We start from the raw sequence: 18,769 nt of genomic DNA on the forward strand, positions 1-18,769 counted from the left end.
TGGTGCAAGATCAAGGTCACCAGCATACGCTTTCATTTCACAGTTCCTCACATGCTTGACCACATCAAGATCCCAGACAGATAAACTTGCCTTTGATGTAGGTCTCCGGGATCATGCCACAGGTAAGCCGCTGTTCCCAGAGCTCCTGCCCAGTGGGTTCTCAGGCAGAGACTTTTCTGAAGGTGTTGCTCATGTAGGAGTCTAGACTATCCAGATCAAAGAGAACTGATAACATTTCCGAGAATGAACTAGAAGGATAGGGAAGCAGAAATCTTGAGAATGGAGAGCATGATGTTTTATTCACAGCTGCTGTCTTCACAAACTGTTTTAGAGTTTGGGTCTAAACATATGTAGAAAAATGAGTCTTGATAAGAACCATTAAGGCTAAGTAACTGCTAAGAAGCAAATTAAGGTAGCCTAAGGAAGTGTTAAGTAATAAACTAGAATCTCGGTTAAGGAGCAGACCCTTCTATTCTGCAATGAACAAAATGTCTCTAACATAGTTTCCCAGATGTCATTCAAGAACATTCAACACCTTCATTTTTACCAATCAGTATCCCCTTTAATATCATTTATTTTATGGTTTTATTTAAAGTTACTTTTATAATTAAAATTTTGCAAACAAAGCCTACCATAGAAGTAGAGAAGTGTAAGTGGAGAAATCGTTTTGCTTGCTTAAAGTAAATATAGTGAAAATAAAATGGACAAATAATGGAGAATGTATTAGTAAATATTAGAAATGCCTTAGTTATCCTAGTCTCAAACTTAAAATTTGCTTTGATAGAATCAAGTTAACAGATGAGTACCTCTTCCCTAAATTTCTTACCTGGTGGTTCAGTGTCATTTGTCTTTTATCGTGTGTGTGTGTGTGTGTGTGTGTGTGTGTGTGTGTACAATAAAAAAATATACTGGTGGTACCAGGAGCATGCTCAGAAGGGTGGTGAGCACAGTGGTACCTGATGATGTAGAAAACCAGAAATGGAGAGCAGAGAAATAGGATTACTACAGCCAGTGTGTGAAAGAAGAGGTCAATTTTCTGTGTTACTCCCTATACTAATAGAGCAGTTGGTAGCAGTCAAGTGAAGTCATGTATCATCCCAGTGAAGTAAACTACTTTGTACTATCCACAGTTACCCAAAGAAAAACCGCTAATCTGGGGTAGTGCATGCCCCGTGATTGGAAGTCTGGACCTCAAAGGCGTTACATCTAGGATTTCTGATCCATTTAGAGGTTAAGCTGTTACCAATCAGGATTTTTGTTTACAGACAATAGAAAGTGATTCAGATGGGCTCAAATAGAGTAAGAATTTACTAGAAGGATATTAGGTAGAACTTGATCAGAGGCTGAGCCCCAGGCTTAGAAACTTGGAAAAAGAAATAGCCAAAAGATGCACTATAAGTCTAACTGGAATGTATCTCCAGTGTTGTGGCATTTCCCCCCAAGTACAAAGGGGTTTCTATGTTGAATCACCAAAGCAGTACAAAAGTCCTATGTTGTTGTTGTTGTTGTTTTTAAACTGGCCCAATGTGTAAATTACGGATCTGGTTTTACAGAATATCTGGTTTTACAGGCGATCAAGGAAAATAACCTAGGTGATCTAACTATGTGCAACTGTAGTCTGTGTCTTGCGAAGTGCTGTCTTAAGAGACCCTGTAGGAGAACACACACTCTTCTCCTGTGCTTGTGGTAGCACAGGGCGGAGGTTAACTCTGCCTCTGCTGTTGTCAGCTTTTTCCCCTATGATAAGATTAGATATGAGCTTGATTTGAAGTTTCTTCGTTTTCAGCTAAAGTATATGTCTAAAAATATAATTTCTTCTAAAATATTGTTAACCTTTGCTAAAAATGGGGAAGGGGAGTAAAGGGACATATCTTGTGAAAGCAAGTTGGCCCTCTCCATACTAACCAGCTGTCAGTCTTGTATGTAATTGGAAGTCATATATGGTCATTTTATATCAATAAAATTTTATACTTTCTGAAAGTTGAAAAGAAATTGAGAAATACCACTTTCTACTCAAGTGCTCAGGGAAGCTATTTCAACTATTAGAACTAGCAGTAAAGAAGTGGAGGAAAGGTAGCAGCAGAGGTTATTCTTTTAGCACTTTGTTTCTTTTTTAATTTACTTTCATTGTAAAGGTGATTTACAGAGGTATACTGTTACTTAAACCAGGTAATGAGTACATTCCTTTATGAACAGGGTCACCTCTTCTCCCATTTTCCTCCAGGTTTTCCCCCTCCCAACAGCCCTCCCCCACAAAGGGTACAGTTCATTTTCAAAATAGTGTCTAGTGTTGATGCTGTATTTGTTCACCTTCTGTCCTATCATTTCTATGCTGCACTTAGTTTTTCTGAGTGTCTAAAATCACCTTGGTGGTATGAACCTCTTCTGACAGACCAGACAGACACACAAGCCAGCCTGAGTTCATGTTGGTTGATCAGAAACTGCATGTGGAGACAAGTAGAAACGGGCCTGGAGTCAGAGCCATTCACTTGGATTGCACCTCCATCCTCCCATCTCATCTCATCTCCTCCTTATGTAAGGCCCCCTTGGTATTGGTGAAGGAGGAGGAGGAGAGAGCGAAGCAAGCGCAGGCACAGTGTAGTATTCCCTGGGTGCCCAAGCTCAAGCGTGGTTCAGTATTCCAAGAGTGTCCTCTCCACTGTAGCTGACGCACATACACCCCAGCAGCCTAGGGTTGTTGTTAATCACATGCAAACCCTAATTATTCTGTTTTCAGGAAGACTCTTACTTGCTTGACAGACCCTGGTGGTTTGCAGGTGGTTTCCCTCCTGTTTCAACCCATCTTCTACTGCTATCCTTTCAAGTAATTTTACCTCCAGTTCCAGAGAGTTTTCTACAGAATTTAAGCAAGGGTGGGCTTTTGATTTAGTGGCCTCTTCTTCATGATCTTACTCAAAGATTTGTCTTAGCTTTCTCTTGGCTAAGACTATCCATCTGCTTTCCTTTTTCCAAAATGCCAATGTTTCTTCCTTGCTATAAATTTCTCGCTTGTTTTCCTAGTCCTTATAGATTTGGGTATTTTAAAATATCTCTTTATGACGTTTTTGTAGCACTTCACACGGGTGGATAGTGAGCAAATATAATGTGTTTTAAGTGTTTAGTAGACCCATAAAATGAAGCAAAACAAAGATTTGAAAAACTTTGAAACAAACGTTTTATACATGCATTGAAAATACTCAGTCTATGATTTCTGCCCTCTGGTACTCTTTTCCAAACCCTGTCTTGCTTTAAGGAAAATTAAAATGACAGATATAGCCCAAAGCATATATGAAACTGAAATGATTGCAGGGAAATAAAGATTGAAGTCTGGAGTGTGAATGTATATGCAGGTGTATGAATATGCATGTGTGTTTCAAATGTTTTCATCAGGACTATTGAATATGAGGGGCAGAATTAGGGACATTGTTTAAATCTAGAGTACGCTTACGAGTGCGTGATACTCAGTGTGTGTCACATGAATGAGTGTGTACTTGATGGGTGATTATCAGAGTATGAGGATCAGAGTTAGGGATGTTGCTTTCCAGAACACAATGACTAATCCAAGGAGCCTTCATGCAGGAGAAGCCTGTTGGTGGACCATTCACCCTGCTTCCAAACAGAGGTCTGAGGGGGAGAAAGTTCGGATTGGAGATGACCTCATCCTTGTCAGTGTGTCCTCTGAGAGATACCTTGTAAGTACCTCCTAGGGTGAGTGTCTTTCATTTTCAGAATTTTCCCTTTAAAGAAAGGTAGCCAAGAGAAAATGAGCCACAGCAAAGTTGGGCAAGATAAGATAGATGCCTTTACAGAGTATGCGCGAGAGATGACTAACTTTCTTCTTCTGCCAGCTAATCGTGGTGCCAGAAATTTAACTGCTAGTATCCTTTTGAATTACAGTGCTGTACCCAAAAGGACTCTGCTAAAATGCCTCGGGAAATAATAGACATTCACTCACATCACTGAGGATTTGTCATACTGTTTGTCTCACTAGAGAACAAGACACACACATACACGCTGGAATACCAGATAATCAGCTTTTTCTAAATGTACTAGTGTGTAGGGCCTTGTGGAGGTTGGAAGCTGCAGGAGAGATTTTGCAGCTGGGGAGGCGTCTGGGCTGGGATCCCAGACGTGGGACCCGAGGCTGCGGACGCAGACAGTAAGAGCATGTCAGAGCTACGTGGTTAAGCTTCTCAACAGTTTCTCAGAGACCCAACCTTGCCAGCAGGTTCTACTTTGCCTTCTTCAAGTGCTGGAGTCATTCTTCCCGTTTGGGAGATTGTTTTCTACAAAGAATATACATTTTCTGATTTCATACTGAACCTGGAGTCCACCTGAGGAGTTAAAGTCAACACTTGTCTACCATCCCTGTTGCCCAACACTTCCTCTTCCCAGAATAAAGTGTCCCACTCTGAAGCTGCTTCTAGATTGGGTGGAGAAAGAAGTATCCCACAGACTATGTAGAAAGAGCCAAGGGACAATAAGGCTGGTTAACAAAAGCCTTGGAAGTACAGGCAAGTTGCTCTGTTAGAACTGGACTGATAATTAATTGAAAAGGACGTCTCCTCTTTTTTGTTTCTGATGCAGCATCTCTCCATCTCAAACGGCAGCATACAAGTGGATGCCTCCTTTATGCAAACGCTCTGGAATGTACATCCTACCTGCTCTGGAAGTAGTGTGGAAGAAGGTGTGGGCTTGTTTTTTATTTTATGCATTTCGTCCTGGGCCTCTCAGTCTGTTTTATGCTATTTGACATTTTCTGTGATTTCACAGCTTTCACCTCAATTTCTTGTGCACAGATAGCATGATTTTAGTTCACCTCAATTTCTGTGATGTTAATCCATATTATTTTCTGTCCTAACTTCCCAACCTTATTTTTGTAATCTCTTGGTTCATTATTAATTTAGCACAGTAAGCATTTAAGACTTGAGTGTGTACTTTTCCTCTCTCGCTGAGTTTTCATTTTTGTTTATGGTTATTAGTTATAAGTATACAAACAACATAACTTCCATCTTGGAAGAATAATTTGTCATGGTTTATCTTTCTCCCTATACCTCATTCTGTGCTAGGGAAATACTTTCTGTACATCAACAGTGAATTTTTCCATTTGTTTTTCTTAAACTTATCTTTATGGAAGACCACTAAGTTCCTCAGTATTTTTTTCATGGAAATAAGATCATTCAACTTTACTTTTACACTCTATTTCTTGGATCCAGGCAAAGTCAAAGCACCATGCACATTATATAATAGACACACTGGCCTTACCTCACACGTAGGTAATGCACTGCTGAGCAGAATAATAAAATGCCAGTGACCTACAGGCTATTGCATTCCATTCTAGAACTTCATAGCAAGATCAGACTTCTAAAAATAGTTGTAGCACACAGTCTTTAAAGACCCTATTTTTCTTCTTGAGCCTAGTCATTCCAAACTGGGAATGCCCTTTTGTGCTATGATGTTTGAAACACAGGGGGGAATGAGATATGTCAAGGCAAACCCCCAGTTTCAGAAGGCATCAGAATCAAACCGAATAATCAAGAAAGGACAAATACTTAATTAACTCTTTTGACAATGTGGGGAAAGCTTTTTAAAGACAAGATTTGTTCACCCTTTTTTTGTGGATGCCAAAGTTAGCCCAACTCCCTAAATCTATTCTGTTTTGTCTTTTTGATCAAGAATCAGGTCTGTGTTTAGACCTTTCCCTAGAAAGTTTTGAATCAATTTCTGTGTTAAAACTTTCATTTTCACTCTAGGAACGAAAGTCTCTCTCGGTTCGCAGCAGAGGATTTGTAGAGATTAATTAAGGAATATTTGCAGATCATGTCCAAAAGATCCTCACAGATGTGTTGAAGGCCCTCTGGTACCTTGGCCAACACAGTGCAGTAGGGGGAGGCCTCTGGCTCCGTGGAGAATGCCCCCTTCGGTACCCACTGCAGAGGAATACACATCATTCTCTGCACGTTAGGGGTCCTCGTCGTGCTGCTGCTTCCCGGGCGACGGCCCAGAATATTTCCACTCAGAACAGTTAGGATGCGCCAGTGTTGGATGGTGTTCTCATGGGAGCAGGATGCTGGCCGAAGAAGCCTAAGAATGTTAGAGATGGACTCTGAGTGAGCTTGCCCCCCCCCCCCCTTGAGAGAGATGAAGAGAGGAACCAAGAGCTTGGTCACTGAGGGTTTTAGTTTTCTAAGCTTATTGGCAACTCACGATTTCCCTACAATATATTATAAAGTATGTTCATCGCAAACTGGAAATTTTATTATGATAAGATATGACAGCGTTGAGGAGAGACTTCTGAATACCTGAGAAAAGCTTGAGAAAAATCTTTCCTTGCCTAGGTGGGGAAAAAAAATGAGAGAAGGAATATCAGACTGTCACCCTACAAAGTCGATTGGAAGCACCCTTTTTTCCTCGGGCCTGGTTTCTTATTCTTACTGTTTTAATTGTGCGCTCAGAAGAGTTGAAGGCAGTCCTTCCATAGTCCTCCCATCCCTCCCCCTCCCTACTCCCAGCAAGATAATTATGTGATTTTAAAAAATCCTGACCCAAACCTTCACCATTAGCAAGTCTACAGGTCTCCTGAGATTGGAGTAGCCTAAAGTTTTTTTTATTGTTGGGTTTTTTTTTTGTTTTTTTAATCCAGAGAAATAACTATTCCCATTCCCTTGTGCAAATCAGCTCAGTGTGGGGCCTCTTTCCTGACACAGTGTTTTTGAATGAATGCTCAGAATTTATCTGAAGACTAATGGGTCATCTTGCCCTTCAGGCTGATTGTTTCCTTTCAGCACTGGCGCTCTGTGACTATTGAGATTCCTCTCTTGAAAGCCACGTGCTGGTTGATAGCAGCATCTATTCCCATCCTCGGAGATGCTGGGGAGTAATTCCCCTTCCTCCTTGTGTTGTTATAAGAATACCACTCACATTTAATCTGCTTACTAAATGCACCTGAATAATATCTACAACAGCTATAATCCCCTTCCCCGGGCCTGCTTTCTTTGCTCCTTTTTTTCTTGTTTCATGCTGGTATTTCCATGCAAACATAAAATTATTTTGATCATACTCATTCTTCTGTTACTCTTTACTAGCCAGTCTCGTCCTTTTTTAGGACAGTTGTGGCATGTTTCATTCTTCTGTTTACATACATGGATCTAAGACACTTGATCATATTCAAGACTGTGCCCTCTCCTTTCATCCTTACCCTCCCACTGCACCAAACCATCCCTCTTTTATACTCATGTCCTTGTTTTTGTTTTGCTTCAATTTGAGGAATCTAGATTCCCCACATAGGAGAAAAAAAACGTGTGATACTTGTTTTTCGGAGTCTTATTTTGCTTAACAGAATTATCTCCTACCCATCCATTTTCTTTCAAATACCATAATTTTAGCACCTTCTTTCTTTCCCATGACTGTGATTTGATTTAGATTTTGCCACAAAGAGTCTGCAGCAAGATTGTCAGGATTTCTCAGGGAATTGGTGTTGAATATATTTACGTCCTCAGCAATTAGAAAATCCTTACCTTTCTAATAGCAGGAGCTTAATGTTCCTTTTGTTTTTTAATGCCATCAGCTAACATGCTATTTTCATCCAAACTTTGAGATTAGCCTTGCTCATCTCTGAGCAGAGTTCGAATTATTTTGATTTCTCACTTTTCTGCCTGGGGCCTGAATTCGTGCTGTAATTTCCCAGATGTATCTGTCTTGGCTGTTTTCTGCAACTAGCTCAGACCTACATGAATTCATTCTTTGTAAACATGGTGTCTAAACTTTTCCCCAGCTCGTGGTAGAGTGTCATTCTCTTACAGGATATCTACTTGGTGGCCATGTTGTACGACTTTTCCACGGTCATGATGAGTGTCTGACAATTCCATCTACAGACCAGAATGACTCGCAGCACAGGTGAGCCGGGAGCTTCTTCCTTCTAGCTACAGAGTTTATGTTTATATTTAGCCACAAATGCATTCTCTAAGTGTTGCTCAGTTGAGGCTTTCCTCTAGCTATCAGTAGTTTGTAAAATAGGAACAGCAAGACAGTAGAGTTTGCTCACAGAAAGCACTGTATGTGCACAAGTATCTTCAGGAAACAATTCTATAATGCTTCCCACACCCTAAATTTTCTTTGGTTGATTCTGGTGAGGGAAACAGGTCATTCTAGTGAGATATGTATCTGCACAAGTTATTCACCAGGGTCTCAGTTCTTCTCTACCCTACACATGTCATGTACTCAGAAGTTTAGGTGAAATTCATTGATTTAGTTTTGTTTATTAGCAACTAGCATTGGACAAAGCAAACGCTAGTGTCTCGCTGCAGCTGGACTCAGCAGAGGGTGAAGCCAGGACATCAGAGGTGGTGCTCAGGTGACATTCTCTCTCAATGCTTATCAAAAATTAACTGTGACATGGAGGACAGCCAAATCTTAAATTTAAACTAAGAAGTTCCTTTGTATTCTGATTATCAAAAAAAGAACAGAGCATAAAATTCTTAGCCCAGTAACTATCGAAGGCTTACATACTAAAAAGAAGAAAAATCCAATTCTTACTCCAAAGTACATTGAATTTGGAATAACAGTGACATTGTCTCTTGCCCTTTTGTGTAATGCCTATGGGAGCATTGTCAACTGCATTTCTTCTACTTCAACAGAGACATAGCGCACGAAGCTCAGGTTGGAGATTGTCTAGGTCAGTGACCTCTTGCCCAAGGTCACACACTGACTAATTTCAGGTGTGAACCTGGAAGCCAGCGCTGTTGACTCCCCAGTAGGGCTGGTTGTTCATTTGATATGAAGATTCTCAGAAACAATGTGTTTAATGCATTATTGTTATGCATATCAGAAACTATCCTTTGAGTCCTTACAGTCTGGGTCTCTTCCTTCTTGCCGTATTGTCTGAATGCCCCTTCCTGGGAACCAGACCTGACCTAGAACAGTGTCTAGAACACACGAAGCACAGATCTGTCAAGTATCATGATTAATTCACTCCCTGCCTCCTTCACCCTGGCCTAGTACTTGACAGTTTCCCCTGAGAAGTGAAATTAACCTGATTTCCTGTAGAATTAAGGATCTCTACCCTAAATATCATCATATGATCTTATTGATTTGTAGAATTTTTCTTAAAAAAAAAAAAAGAGACTAAGCAATAGCTTATTTATTGTCTCTCTTCTACCTTCTGCTACATTTGAGAGGAAAGTTTGTGGGTAGCCAAAGAATTGAAGCTTTGTGATTTGGAGTTATGCAGAGTTACCTACATCTAAGATGCAAAAATACTAGAACTTCATCAGTTCTTTCTTTTCATTCCTGTTCATCTGGGGGAAAAAAATGAAACAGACTCCCCACATACGTGCCTCCCCCTGCAGTGATTCACATCCCCGTCATTAAAATTAGAATCACATCAGAAAAGACCTGAGCAGAAGCTACCCTGTTCAGAGGGGCTTTCCATTTTGAGCTTCCTGTGAACTGATCAGTCAAGATCCTGCGTGGTAAGGGAAGCCAGGCAAGGATTTAAAAGGAGGGGTGGAGTGAACGAGGCAGGTCCATAGCAGTGCTCAAAATGAGCTCACTGAGGCAGGCCGGCAGGCCTCCACCGGCTGCAGAATAAAAGGTAGAAAGCACCTTTGTGTCAGTCGCTATCCGAACGAAACAGGATGCCCTGGCATTATTTGACATGTAGGTGTGGTGAGCAGTAAGCCTCTTCACTGCCTTCTGCTGTGAGGAAAATGCTCAGAGCTGGCCAGGACGGTCCGAATCACTGGAATGTGGGAGGCTGAGAGGACAGGAAACAGGAGCTTGCTGGGATATTCCAGCAACCATAGAGGCACACAGTGGTGCTAAGTCTGCATAGGAAGTCATTTTTATTCCTTCTAAGTCCTGAGAGTGGCTAGATCTGGTAGAGACCAAGGTCCTGGGACCCGGGCTCAACACCTTCACAAGCTAAGGTCTGATCCTTGGCTCTGCCTCCGGCTTGTCAGACTATCTGGGAGAAGTCACGTAACTTACTGAAGCGAAGGCTAAGCTGTCAGCCAAGCTTTCAAAAGCACCTCAGCTTGCCGCCCACTCCACTTCTTTTCTCCGAGCTGTTTTAGAGAGAACAGGAACACGCTGTTTGAACCTCAGTAACCTTGTGAGATTAAACAGATCAGGCTGCCAGCATATCCGCATAGGAAGAATGAACCTTGAAGAACCCTTCTGACTTCCAGGGATAAAGGACCCTCTAGTGCCAGCTCACCTAGTACCAGCTCGCCTGTGTCCTCGCCGAGCCACTTCCTCTCCACTTGCTGGGCTAGGGAGCAGGACCCAGTGAAAACCTCTGGGTAGCAGAGTCAGTACGGTACCATTTCCATTCCAAGCTGGTACAAAGACCACTGGGGTGTTAGAACTCTAGAACAATATAGGATTCTCTTTCCTAATAATCACTAATTATTTCCTGATAGCATATACATTTAAAATAAGATTTACAAATGTCCTGTAGAATTCCATCTTCCAGAAGTAACCAGTATTAATTGTATTCTACCGATAGTGCTTTTCTTCCATGTGTATTTCTGAGCAGCTATATCTAAACAAACTTTGGATAGATTCATAATTCATAGTAATTTGTACACCCCTGAGTATCCTTATGCATCTTACCCTTTGAACATCACATTAAATGTTTACAATTTTTTAATAACTGTCTTTCTTAGGTCCGTTTTATAGGTAAGAAAGCTGAGGTTCAAAGGTGAAGGGGCAACTCAGAGTCACCCAGCTGACACGTCCAAATCCAGGCCTGTCTGCCTTCTTAGGCCATATTTTGTAGCATTTCATGCATCTTTACTCTTAAGTGAAAATAATAAATACGTAGTTCCTTTTCATCACTATTGAATATGGCTTTTTCTAAAACCTGCTTCAACATTCTTCCTAGTGCTTGTGTGATTGGCTTGTAATTTAAGGCAAGCATTCTGCGGTGGAGGTAGGACTTTCAATTAGTGAGTTGAGAGAATTCACTGAGGGAGAGAAAGTCTCCTCCCCCAAAGTAGGCTTTTATTCCTCCTAAGAAAGTGAGGTTGGATACTGCCTGCTTGCATGTTGCTGCCCTAGAAGGGCTTAGACACACACAGCAGGTCCAAGCCTATGGAGGGAGCTGTTCCTCGCCCAGTACTGATCTCCAGCTCTGCTCACAGGAGGTTGCTCTATGAAGCCGGGGGAGCCGGGACCAGAGCCAGATCTCTGTGGAGAGTGGAACCCCTCCGGATAAGGTAACGCAGAGTCCAGGTGTGATCTTCTCACAAGTGCCCCCTTTCCTCATTTAGCCCAAGCCTCTGAGTGTTCCTTTCCTCCACCTCACCCGGCCTCTCTCAGAAGTCCTTGGTACAGAGTTAAGGTCTGAAATTCCTGTACTGCTCTCTCAGGAAACACACACACATGCCTACTCCTTCATTCAAATTTGTTACAGAGAAACTAAAGACTGCTGATTTACACAGCTGTACATACCAACAGTGTGAAAGAAATAAGCAAATAGGCATGAGACATTAACAGGCATGAGACGTCTATATTCCCTGTAGGCCTGTTTAAAATCTTCATAGACTTTTAAAAATGAAAAACAGGCATATGCAGTTATTTGTAGTTCTGGTAGTTGGGTTCCTTTCCTCAGAGCCTGAAACAAGAAGAGCTTAAAGCCTTTTATCCTGTAATTTGGATTCACTGACAGTCCAAAAGTTGAGAGTGTCTTTAAAGAATTAGACACATGTATCCTATTCTCACTGAAGAGATAACTCTTCATTTACTGGTTATTTTGTGGGCAATTCCTCCACTGAATAACTTGGCATTTGCCGTAACTTCTGTTAGATACAGATCTTTTGGTGGAGGACCATGGGAAGGCTGGTGTTAAAATCAGTCACCTTTCCCTTCTCTCAGTCCCCCTACTTTACTTTTCCTGTACAATTTATCTCTTCCACACAGAACCCCATATTTGCCTGTTTGTCACCTTGTTTTATTTTCTATCTCTCTCTGAAAGTGCAAGCTGCAGGATTTTTTTGGTTTGGTCAGGTGTTTGTTTTGTTTGCTTGTTTTTACTATTTCTCTTGATGGTAAGAATATCTGTGGTAGTGAAATGTTTGAATTCAGAGAATACATTGGGAGAGGCTCTCCGCCTTTTCAGAAATGAGTTTTCTTCGAAAGGAAAGTTGGCCACTCACTCTGTGATTATGTAATCACCATGCTTAAGTAAAACTTAGGAGAGGGCTGGGGATATAGCCTAGTGGCAAGAGTGCCTGCCTCGGATACACGAGGCCCTAGGTTCGATTCCCCAGCACCACATATACAGAAAACGGCCAGAAGCGGCGCTGTGGCTCAAGTGGCAGAGTGCTAGCCTTGAGCAGGAAGAAGCCAGGGACAGTGCTCAGGCCCTGAGTCCAAGGCCCAGGACTGGCCAAAAAAAAAAAAAAAAACTTAGGAGAAACAAATCTAGGACTCCAGTGATGGTAAACTCGTGCCCTGTCCTCAGGATCATGCTGCTTTTCTTTAAGAGGAACCCAAGAAAGCACTGTGTTGCGCTTTAGGCAAACATGAAATGCTAGGCCAGGCCAGGACCCTGGTAATTAGTTTCAGAGGGGGCTACATCTACTGGCTGGAATGGATATTGAAAGTGACTTACTTCCATATAAGTAAAGCTTCGTGTCTGCTTTACCTGCCAGCTGGAGTGGCAGCAACATCAGGTGGGGCCAGGCTTTCCGGCTCCGACATCTCACCACAGGCCACTATTTGGCCTTGACGGAGGACCAAGGGCTCCTGCTGCAGGACCGGGGAAAGTCGGACACCAAGTCCACAGCCTTCTCCTTCCGGGCCTCAAAGGTAAGATCTGATGAGGTGGACCTTGTTGCTGAACTGGAAGTGAGCCCTCTGACCGCAAAATGAAATGGAGCTAGGCCCCTGATAATTACATTTCTTTGACATGGAGTTCTTGGAGGAATGTCCTTTTCCCTCACTTTTCTCAATACTTTTTCTGTATTTTGTTTGCTTGTTTGTTTTTGGCAGCAGTGGAGGTTGAATTTAGGGCCTCATACTTGCTCCGCTGGCAGCCTACACTCGAGCCATACCTCCAGTCCAGTTTTTTGCTGGTTGTTTTGGAGATGGAGTCTTGCAGATTTTTCTGCCTCGGCTGGCTTTAAGACAGGGTCCTACAGATCTTAGATTCTTGAGTCCGTAGAGCCACTTGGTGCCTAGACTTCCCTCATTCTTTTCCTTGACTATCTTTAGTCCCAAGCCCTTTTTTGTCTTGTCCATCTCCAGGTTTCACTAAGAACGGATCCTGTGCTACCATGGATAGGGAGTGAATATGCTTGCTATCTGATGTCTGTATATAAGCAACTATCCTGTATATACATCAGCAAAATATATTTTTTAAAAACTTGGACTTCTAGCATTAGTGTTCACCTCATTTTGATTCTGCACATGTAACTCAGAGCTGGGTATAGTTGGGCAGGCAGAATTGCACGCTGGAGCTAACTTCTGATGGGCAGTTGGCCACTTTGCCACTCTGCGGATGCTCTGGGAAAGATTGTCCAAGCATAGCAAGGCCTCTGCACAGGTGCATGCGGTTTTCCGGAAATCTGTATGTCTGAGCAGACAGCTCAACATACCTCCTTTGGGAGCTTTCTCTCTGGTTTCATTCTTCTTTGCTCTTTTCCAGAAATAGATTTTGATTTGTGTTCTCAACACAGTTTCACTGATGGGTTGTTGATGATTCTGTTCACGTAGGGTTGGGTGTAAAGCTGACAGCTGAGTTTTCTGTGGGCATCACTGCTTCCCAGTCCATCAGAAGAGATTAGACTTTCAGCACTGCCATCCTTCGAAGCACAGTCTTGGGTCCTTCCCCTCCTTCTGTTGTTCTATGGTCCTTTTAGGCAGAGAAAGGTATTGGTATACCTTAGTTTCCCCTAAACTGTCCTCCATTAAAATTAGACTTTTCCCACACTTGTATTTCAAACATTGAGATGCACACTTCCTGTCCTTATCTTCCTTGCTCTGCCCAAACGCCATGTTCTGTGGCCTTCTAGCTAATCGACTACTTGATTTCTCTCTGGTTTGGTAAGTATATCTCCTTTCTGTTACTGTCACTATTTTTTTTAGGTTTCCAGAAGTGTGATTTTAAAATTCCAATATATATATAATATTTTGGCCTCATGAAGTACTTTTGAGCTTGATAAAAGAATCAAAGTTAAAAAAACAAAAAGTTTTAAGAAGCATTGTAGGAACAGAGACGGTAGATCCATTCTCCCCTACAAGACACCTGGGACTGTAGTGTAGGGATGAGAGAAGGAATGGGGAGGAAGGAAGGCGGGACTAGAGCAGCGACTCATCATGGCTAATGGCCTGTCTGGGAATACCAGCTCAGCCTTTCTTGGCCTGAGTACTCTGCCCTTGGTGTCCACCCGACTGGAGATGAGTTGGCACAGAGAAGCGACCCCCAAGGTCTTTACCGTTCCTCTTGCAGCAGAGAAATCAGGTAGCTCCCGAGCCGCTGACAGGATCCTGCTCCCAGATAAGTTTTGATTCCCTTCCTTCCTTGGCTCGGCCTTGTGGAACTCAGCTCAGCACTGTGCCAAGGACTCTGGGGGAAGGAGAGCAGGAAGGTTCAGAGCACCATGGAGGCCTTGCAGTACCCCCTTCTTTCCAGAAGGCCACTGCCTGTCTCCTGTGTACTTCCATTTGCAGGCAAGGTGGAGGCAAGGAGCTGATGGCTGTCAGGTCCTCTGGGACCAGGGAGGCCACCGGTTTAGCAGAGCTGGAGGTAAACGCCGTCCTGAGCACTTGGCTGTGTGTGTCCATCTCCGTGGAGTTGCTGTGAGAGTTTTAAATGATGGATCCTCAGGAGCCTGAGATTTGAGGCTATGGCTCAACACTTGCAAGGACGCGGAGTCTTGTTGCCAGTTCCTGCCTGCCACCAGTGTTAGGCAACATGGAACACAGGAGGCAGAGGCCTGAGACAGCATCTCAGGATCTGGACAGTGCTGCGGCGGTTGGGGTTGCTCTTTGGAAAGGCCAGGAGATGGACAGTAAGACGTGTTGTGTGAATGGAGTTGGGGAGGTGATGGTGTAGTCATCTGACCCTCTTGTGGCTGGACACTCTGGTAAGCATAAAATAGACACCGGAAGGAGCACTGTTTGTATTTTTGTCACACGTCGTAGCTGAGCTGGAACTCATTTGTAATGATGAAATTCCCACCCTACCTTTTGTCAGGTCACATTAACCTGGGACTGCTATGACCCCTCACTTGGGGCCACAGGACAGTTGCAAATGCTTGTTAACATCCTTAGCTTTTCCCCACAAGGACAGTGGCAGGAGCCTGGGTGGGGAGGAGTGTTTGTAACAGACAACAGTCTGACTGATCTTTGCCGAAAAGCTGACCACATCTAACTCACCGCTGGTCTGGCCCAGGAGATCTAACTGAGGTCTTTGAGCAAGCTGTGGACCGTGAAAAATAAGGAGGCAAATGTAGCCAAAGACTCTACCACCCCTACTTCAGCAGGAAGATCCTCTAGTCAGACTGGGGATTCACAATGGACTGTCTCCCTAAAATATAGACGTTCGCCCTTACTCTGAAGGTGGTATGGTAGGAGCTGTGGCGCAGCGTCAGAGCTGCCTAAAAGTGGACCTGAAGGACAATTTCTAATCTGTTTGATCCCCAGTTGAAGTCTTCCATAAAAGATTGTTGTGCATCTGGACCCTGCCAGCCCTGACATTGTGTCTTTCATTATTTACTTGAGATTTCCTTGAGCTCTGTTGTGCTAAATGTGTGTCACAGTTTTTTCTCCCCAACCACCTGTTCCTGGAATGCCTCTTACCTCTCTGCACACCACCAGAAAATCCTTCTCATATAAAAGGGTTAAGGGCACCTTATGGGAAGAAAGTTCGTTCATGCTTCCGGTACCGTCGTGATCCCTCTGATAGAAACCCCTGGATAACAAGAATTACATATGGTCTCAGCACCTGGCTTGTGCATTTATGCATGTGTGTTTAATACCAGTACCTCATACAGTGTGCAACATGTAGTGAGTTTAATATAGCTTGCTGAGCTCCCTCATTTGTGGTGATGGCAATGATATTAGTGGACTATGAATGTGAAGGGGACTTGTTTAAGAGGGTGTCTGCAGGAGAGGAAGGGGGGAGGAAACACCGATAGGGGAAGAAGATCTGAGTGTCTGTGTCTGTGAATGACAACAGCATAAGGAAAAAAAGGAAGAAGGAAAGGAATGGGAATATCGTACAGGAGGTGACTTTGTTCAGAGTATTACTTGATTATGTAATTGTCACAATGAAACTTTTCTTATTAGAACTAGGGAAGGGAAAGGGAATACTAAAATTGAGAGACAAAGTATAAAAAGACAAACCATTCCAAAAGCAATACTTACAAAACCAGGGAGGAGGTAGCAAGTTGGATAAGAAATGTACTCACTGCCTTACATCTGAAACTGTAACCCCTCTGTACTTCACTTTGACAATAAAGAAAAAAATAAAAAAGAAACTTCCTCATACTATAAATGTTTGCTAATATAAAAGTAAAATAAAAATTACCACCCATCTTCCAGTAGATGTAAATCCACACACACAAAAAAACGAGAAAACATGACTAGCTGTAGGAACACATAAATATACATTTCATACACTGAATACAGAGTGAAATTCATTTCACTTTAACCTCTGTCATCTTCATAAAAATACTTTGTCATTGTGCAATCATTTTGCTATCATATCCCATCCCTGGACACATTCAACGAGCGATATTCATCTGATTTTGAACATCTAAGTCAAGTTTCTATGAGTTTGACTTCACATCATTTTTCCACGGTTGTGACATTGCAAAGCCATTCCCTAGGGATTGTCAGATAATTGGATTTAATATTTACTCTGCATTGCAATGCTATTTAGACTTCATGTCTCAATGTCAGTTTCTCGCGCCAAATTCCTTTCAGGGAATGGTGAATTAATAATAATATTAAGGCAGGCCTTATTATTTGTAGCCATGTATTTTATAGCCACTCTAAAAGTGCTTTAAAAAGCCACTTTAAACGACAGTACCGTTAAGTCTTGAGATGATTGAGATAGAATCACATTTTTTCCTCTTTCATTGTGTCAGGGCATGGAGCTGTCACTGCTCCTAATTACAGGAATTTTCCCTTAATGGCAAGAACATCACATTGAATTTAGGGCACCTTCATCAAGTATCTGCTGTGCACTGGGCACCGTTCAGACAAACATCACTTCCCAACCCACCTTTCCCATGCCCTTTGACCTTGGCAGCCTGAGGCAATGCCCCAAAGAAGGAAGTGTGCCCCAGGCGTATCGGTCTATGGACACGTTTATGCGAAAGCAGTGTCCTCGTGGAGTCATCAGCTGGGGAGACAGAAGAAACTAAGGAGAAGAAAATATAGGCAGTTTGATCCAGATACCCAGAAGCATCATCACCTCCCACAGTTTCTCTTTAAATAAAACCTAAAAGGGATTTTCAGATAATGGATCTGCTTCTGTCTCTGGTGTTTGTTGTTCAGTGTATCCCAGCCACGAAGAAACATGAGCTATGACGGGCAAGGAGCCTAGATTTGAACCCTGGCTGTGCCATTTTCTGTTCGGCCTTCTTGTCTCTTGGTAAAAACGGGGATAAAGAAGTAGTAGATCTTGAAGTATTCTCCTGAGGCCTTAATGAGACTGGGAAGATGACCTGTGAGGCTAGTTTCTTCCTCATAAAGTGGGAGCCATATGAGGATTAAATGCAGATGGAAACGTGCCTTCCCTAGTGAGGCGGATGGTTCTGCCTCCCCAGCACGCGTGTAGAAGACCTGCCTCGTCTTTGCAGCCAGGTCCGGGCCCCAACAGGCCCACGGCAGTACCCTGAAATACATGTTTTTAAATAAAAGCAACACTAAGATCTCACAGTCTAGATAAGAAATTTGTAACGGGGCTCTGTGGATGTAGAAATCACCGCAAGTAATTTCTTGAGGTGTGTGCCGACACCTGGGGCAGAGTGGCTCACAGAACCTTCTTGAAGGCTCACTCCACCATCTTTGAATAGCTCCATCTTTCTTCCTTTTCCTCTGAAACTCTTTTGGGTGCTTACACCTTATGTTAGGCATTTCTTGACTTCTGTGGGAAGAACATGTGAATTAAAGCTCACTCTCTTCCAGATATCTTCCTGCAAAATTACCTAACTCACACTTCTCTCATCTTCATCCATATTTCTTTCCAGTCTATCATTTATGTCCATGCTATATGTTTATTTTAAGATGTAACTCTGGTGTCTTAATTACTTTCCATTACCTATAGTAGCTTTCCCCAAAAGATATTCCAAACAGTTCCAGAGTATGAATTGCTGCATTAAGCTTAATATATTGTTTTGTTGTACTTTCTGATTTTCACGGTAGGACTAATAAGAGTTTGTAGTATCGTAAGGTGTTCTTTCATTCTCAGGAGATACAGAAAATACAGTATTTATCTAAAATCTTCTTTACCTAAAGTTTGTTAACATTGTGAGTTTGAGAAGCATGACTCTGTAGGGTATAGAGAGTTTAATCCTTGATATTGTTCAGGTCCGCCACACTATGCTTGTCTTACCAGAATGTCTTTCTTTTGCACATTCCTCTCCTGCTGTGGTTTAGATTTGGTTTGATGTATCCCTCCAGGGTTCATGCATTGAAATTTCACCACTATTATGAAATATGAAAAGGGTAGAAAGTTAATTTGACTGTGGTGTTCAGATGCGTGGGGTTTGGAAGGTGATCGGCATTAGATGCCGTCATCCTGGTGGCTCTA

General features: G+C 42.6%; 1 protein-coding gene across 1 annotated transcript in view; it reads left to right on the forward strand.

Annotated features, from left to right (window-relative positions):
• The window catches only part of Ryr3 (ryanodine receptor 3), a 369,516-nt gene that overhangs the window by 144,474 nt on the left and 206,273 nt on the right, over positions 1-18,769 (forward strand). Inside the window, 6 exon segments of the mRNA XM_048333185.1 lie at positions 44-122; positions 3,580-3,692; positions 4,588-4,687; positions 7,803-7,896; positions 11,145-11,219; positions 12,657-12,813. Coding sequence (XP_048189142.1) covers positions 44-122; positions 3,580-3,692; positions 4,588-4,687; positions 7,803-7,896; positions 11,145-11,219; positions 12,657-12,813 — 618 coding nt within the window.

This window comes from Perognathus longimembris, chromosome 23 (assembly GCF_023159225.1).
Source record: "Perognathus longimembris pacificus isolate PPM17 chromosome 23, ASM2315922v1, whole genome shotgun sequence".
Classification (NCBI taxonomy): domain Eukaryota; kingdom Metazoa; phylum Chordata; class Mammalia; order Rodentia; family Heteromyidae; genus Perognathus; species Perognathus longimembris.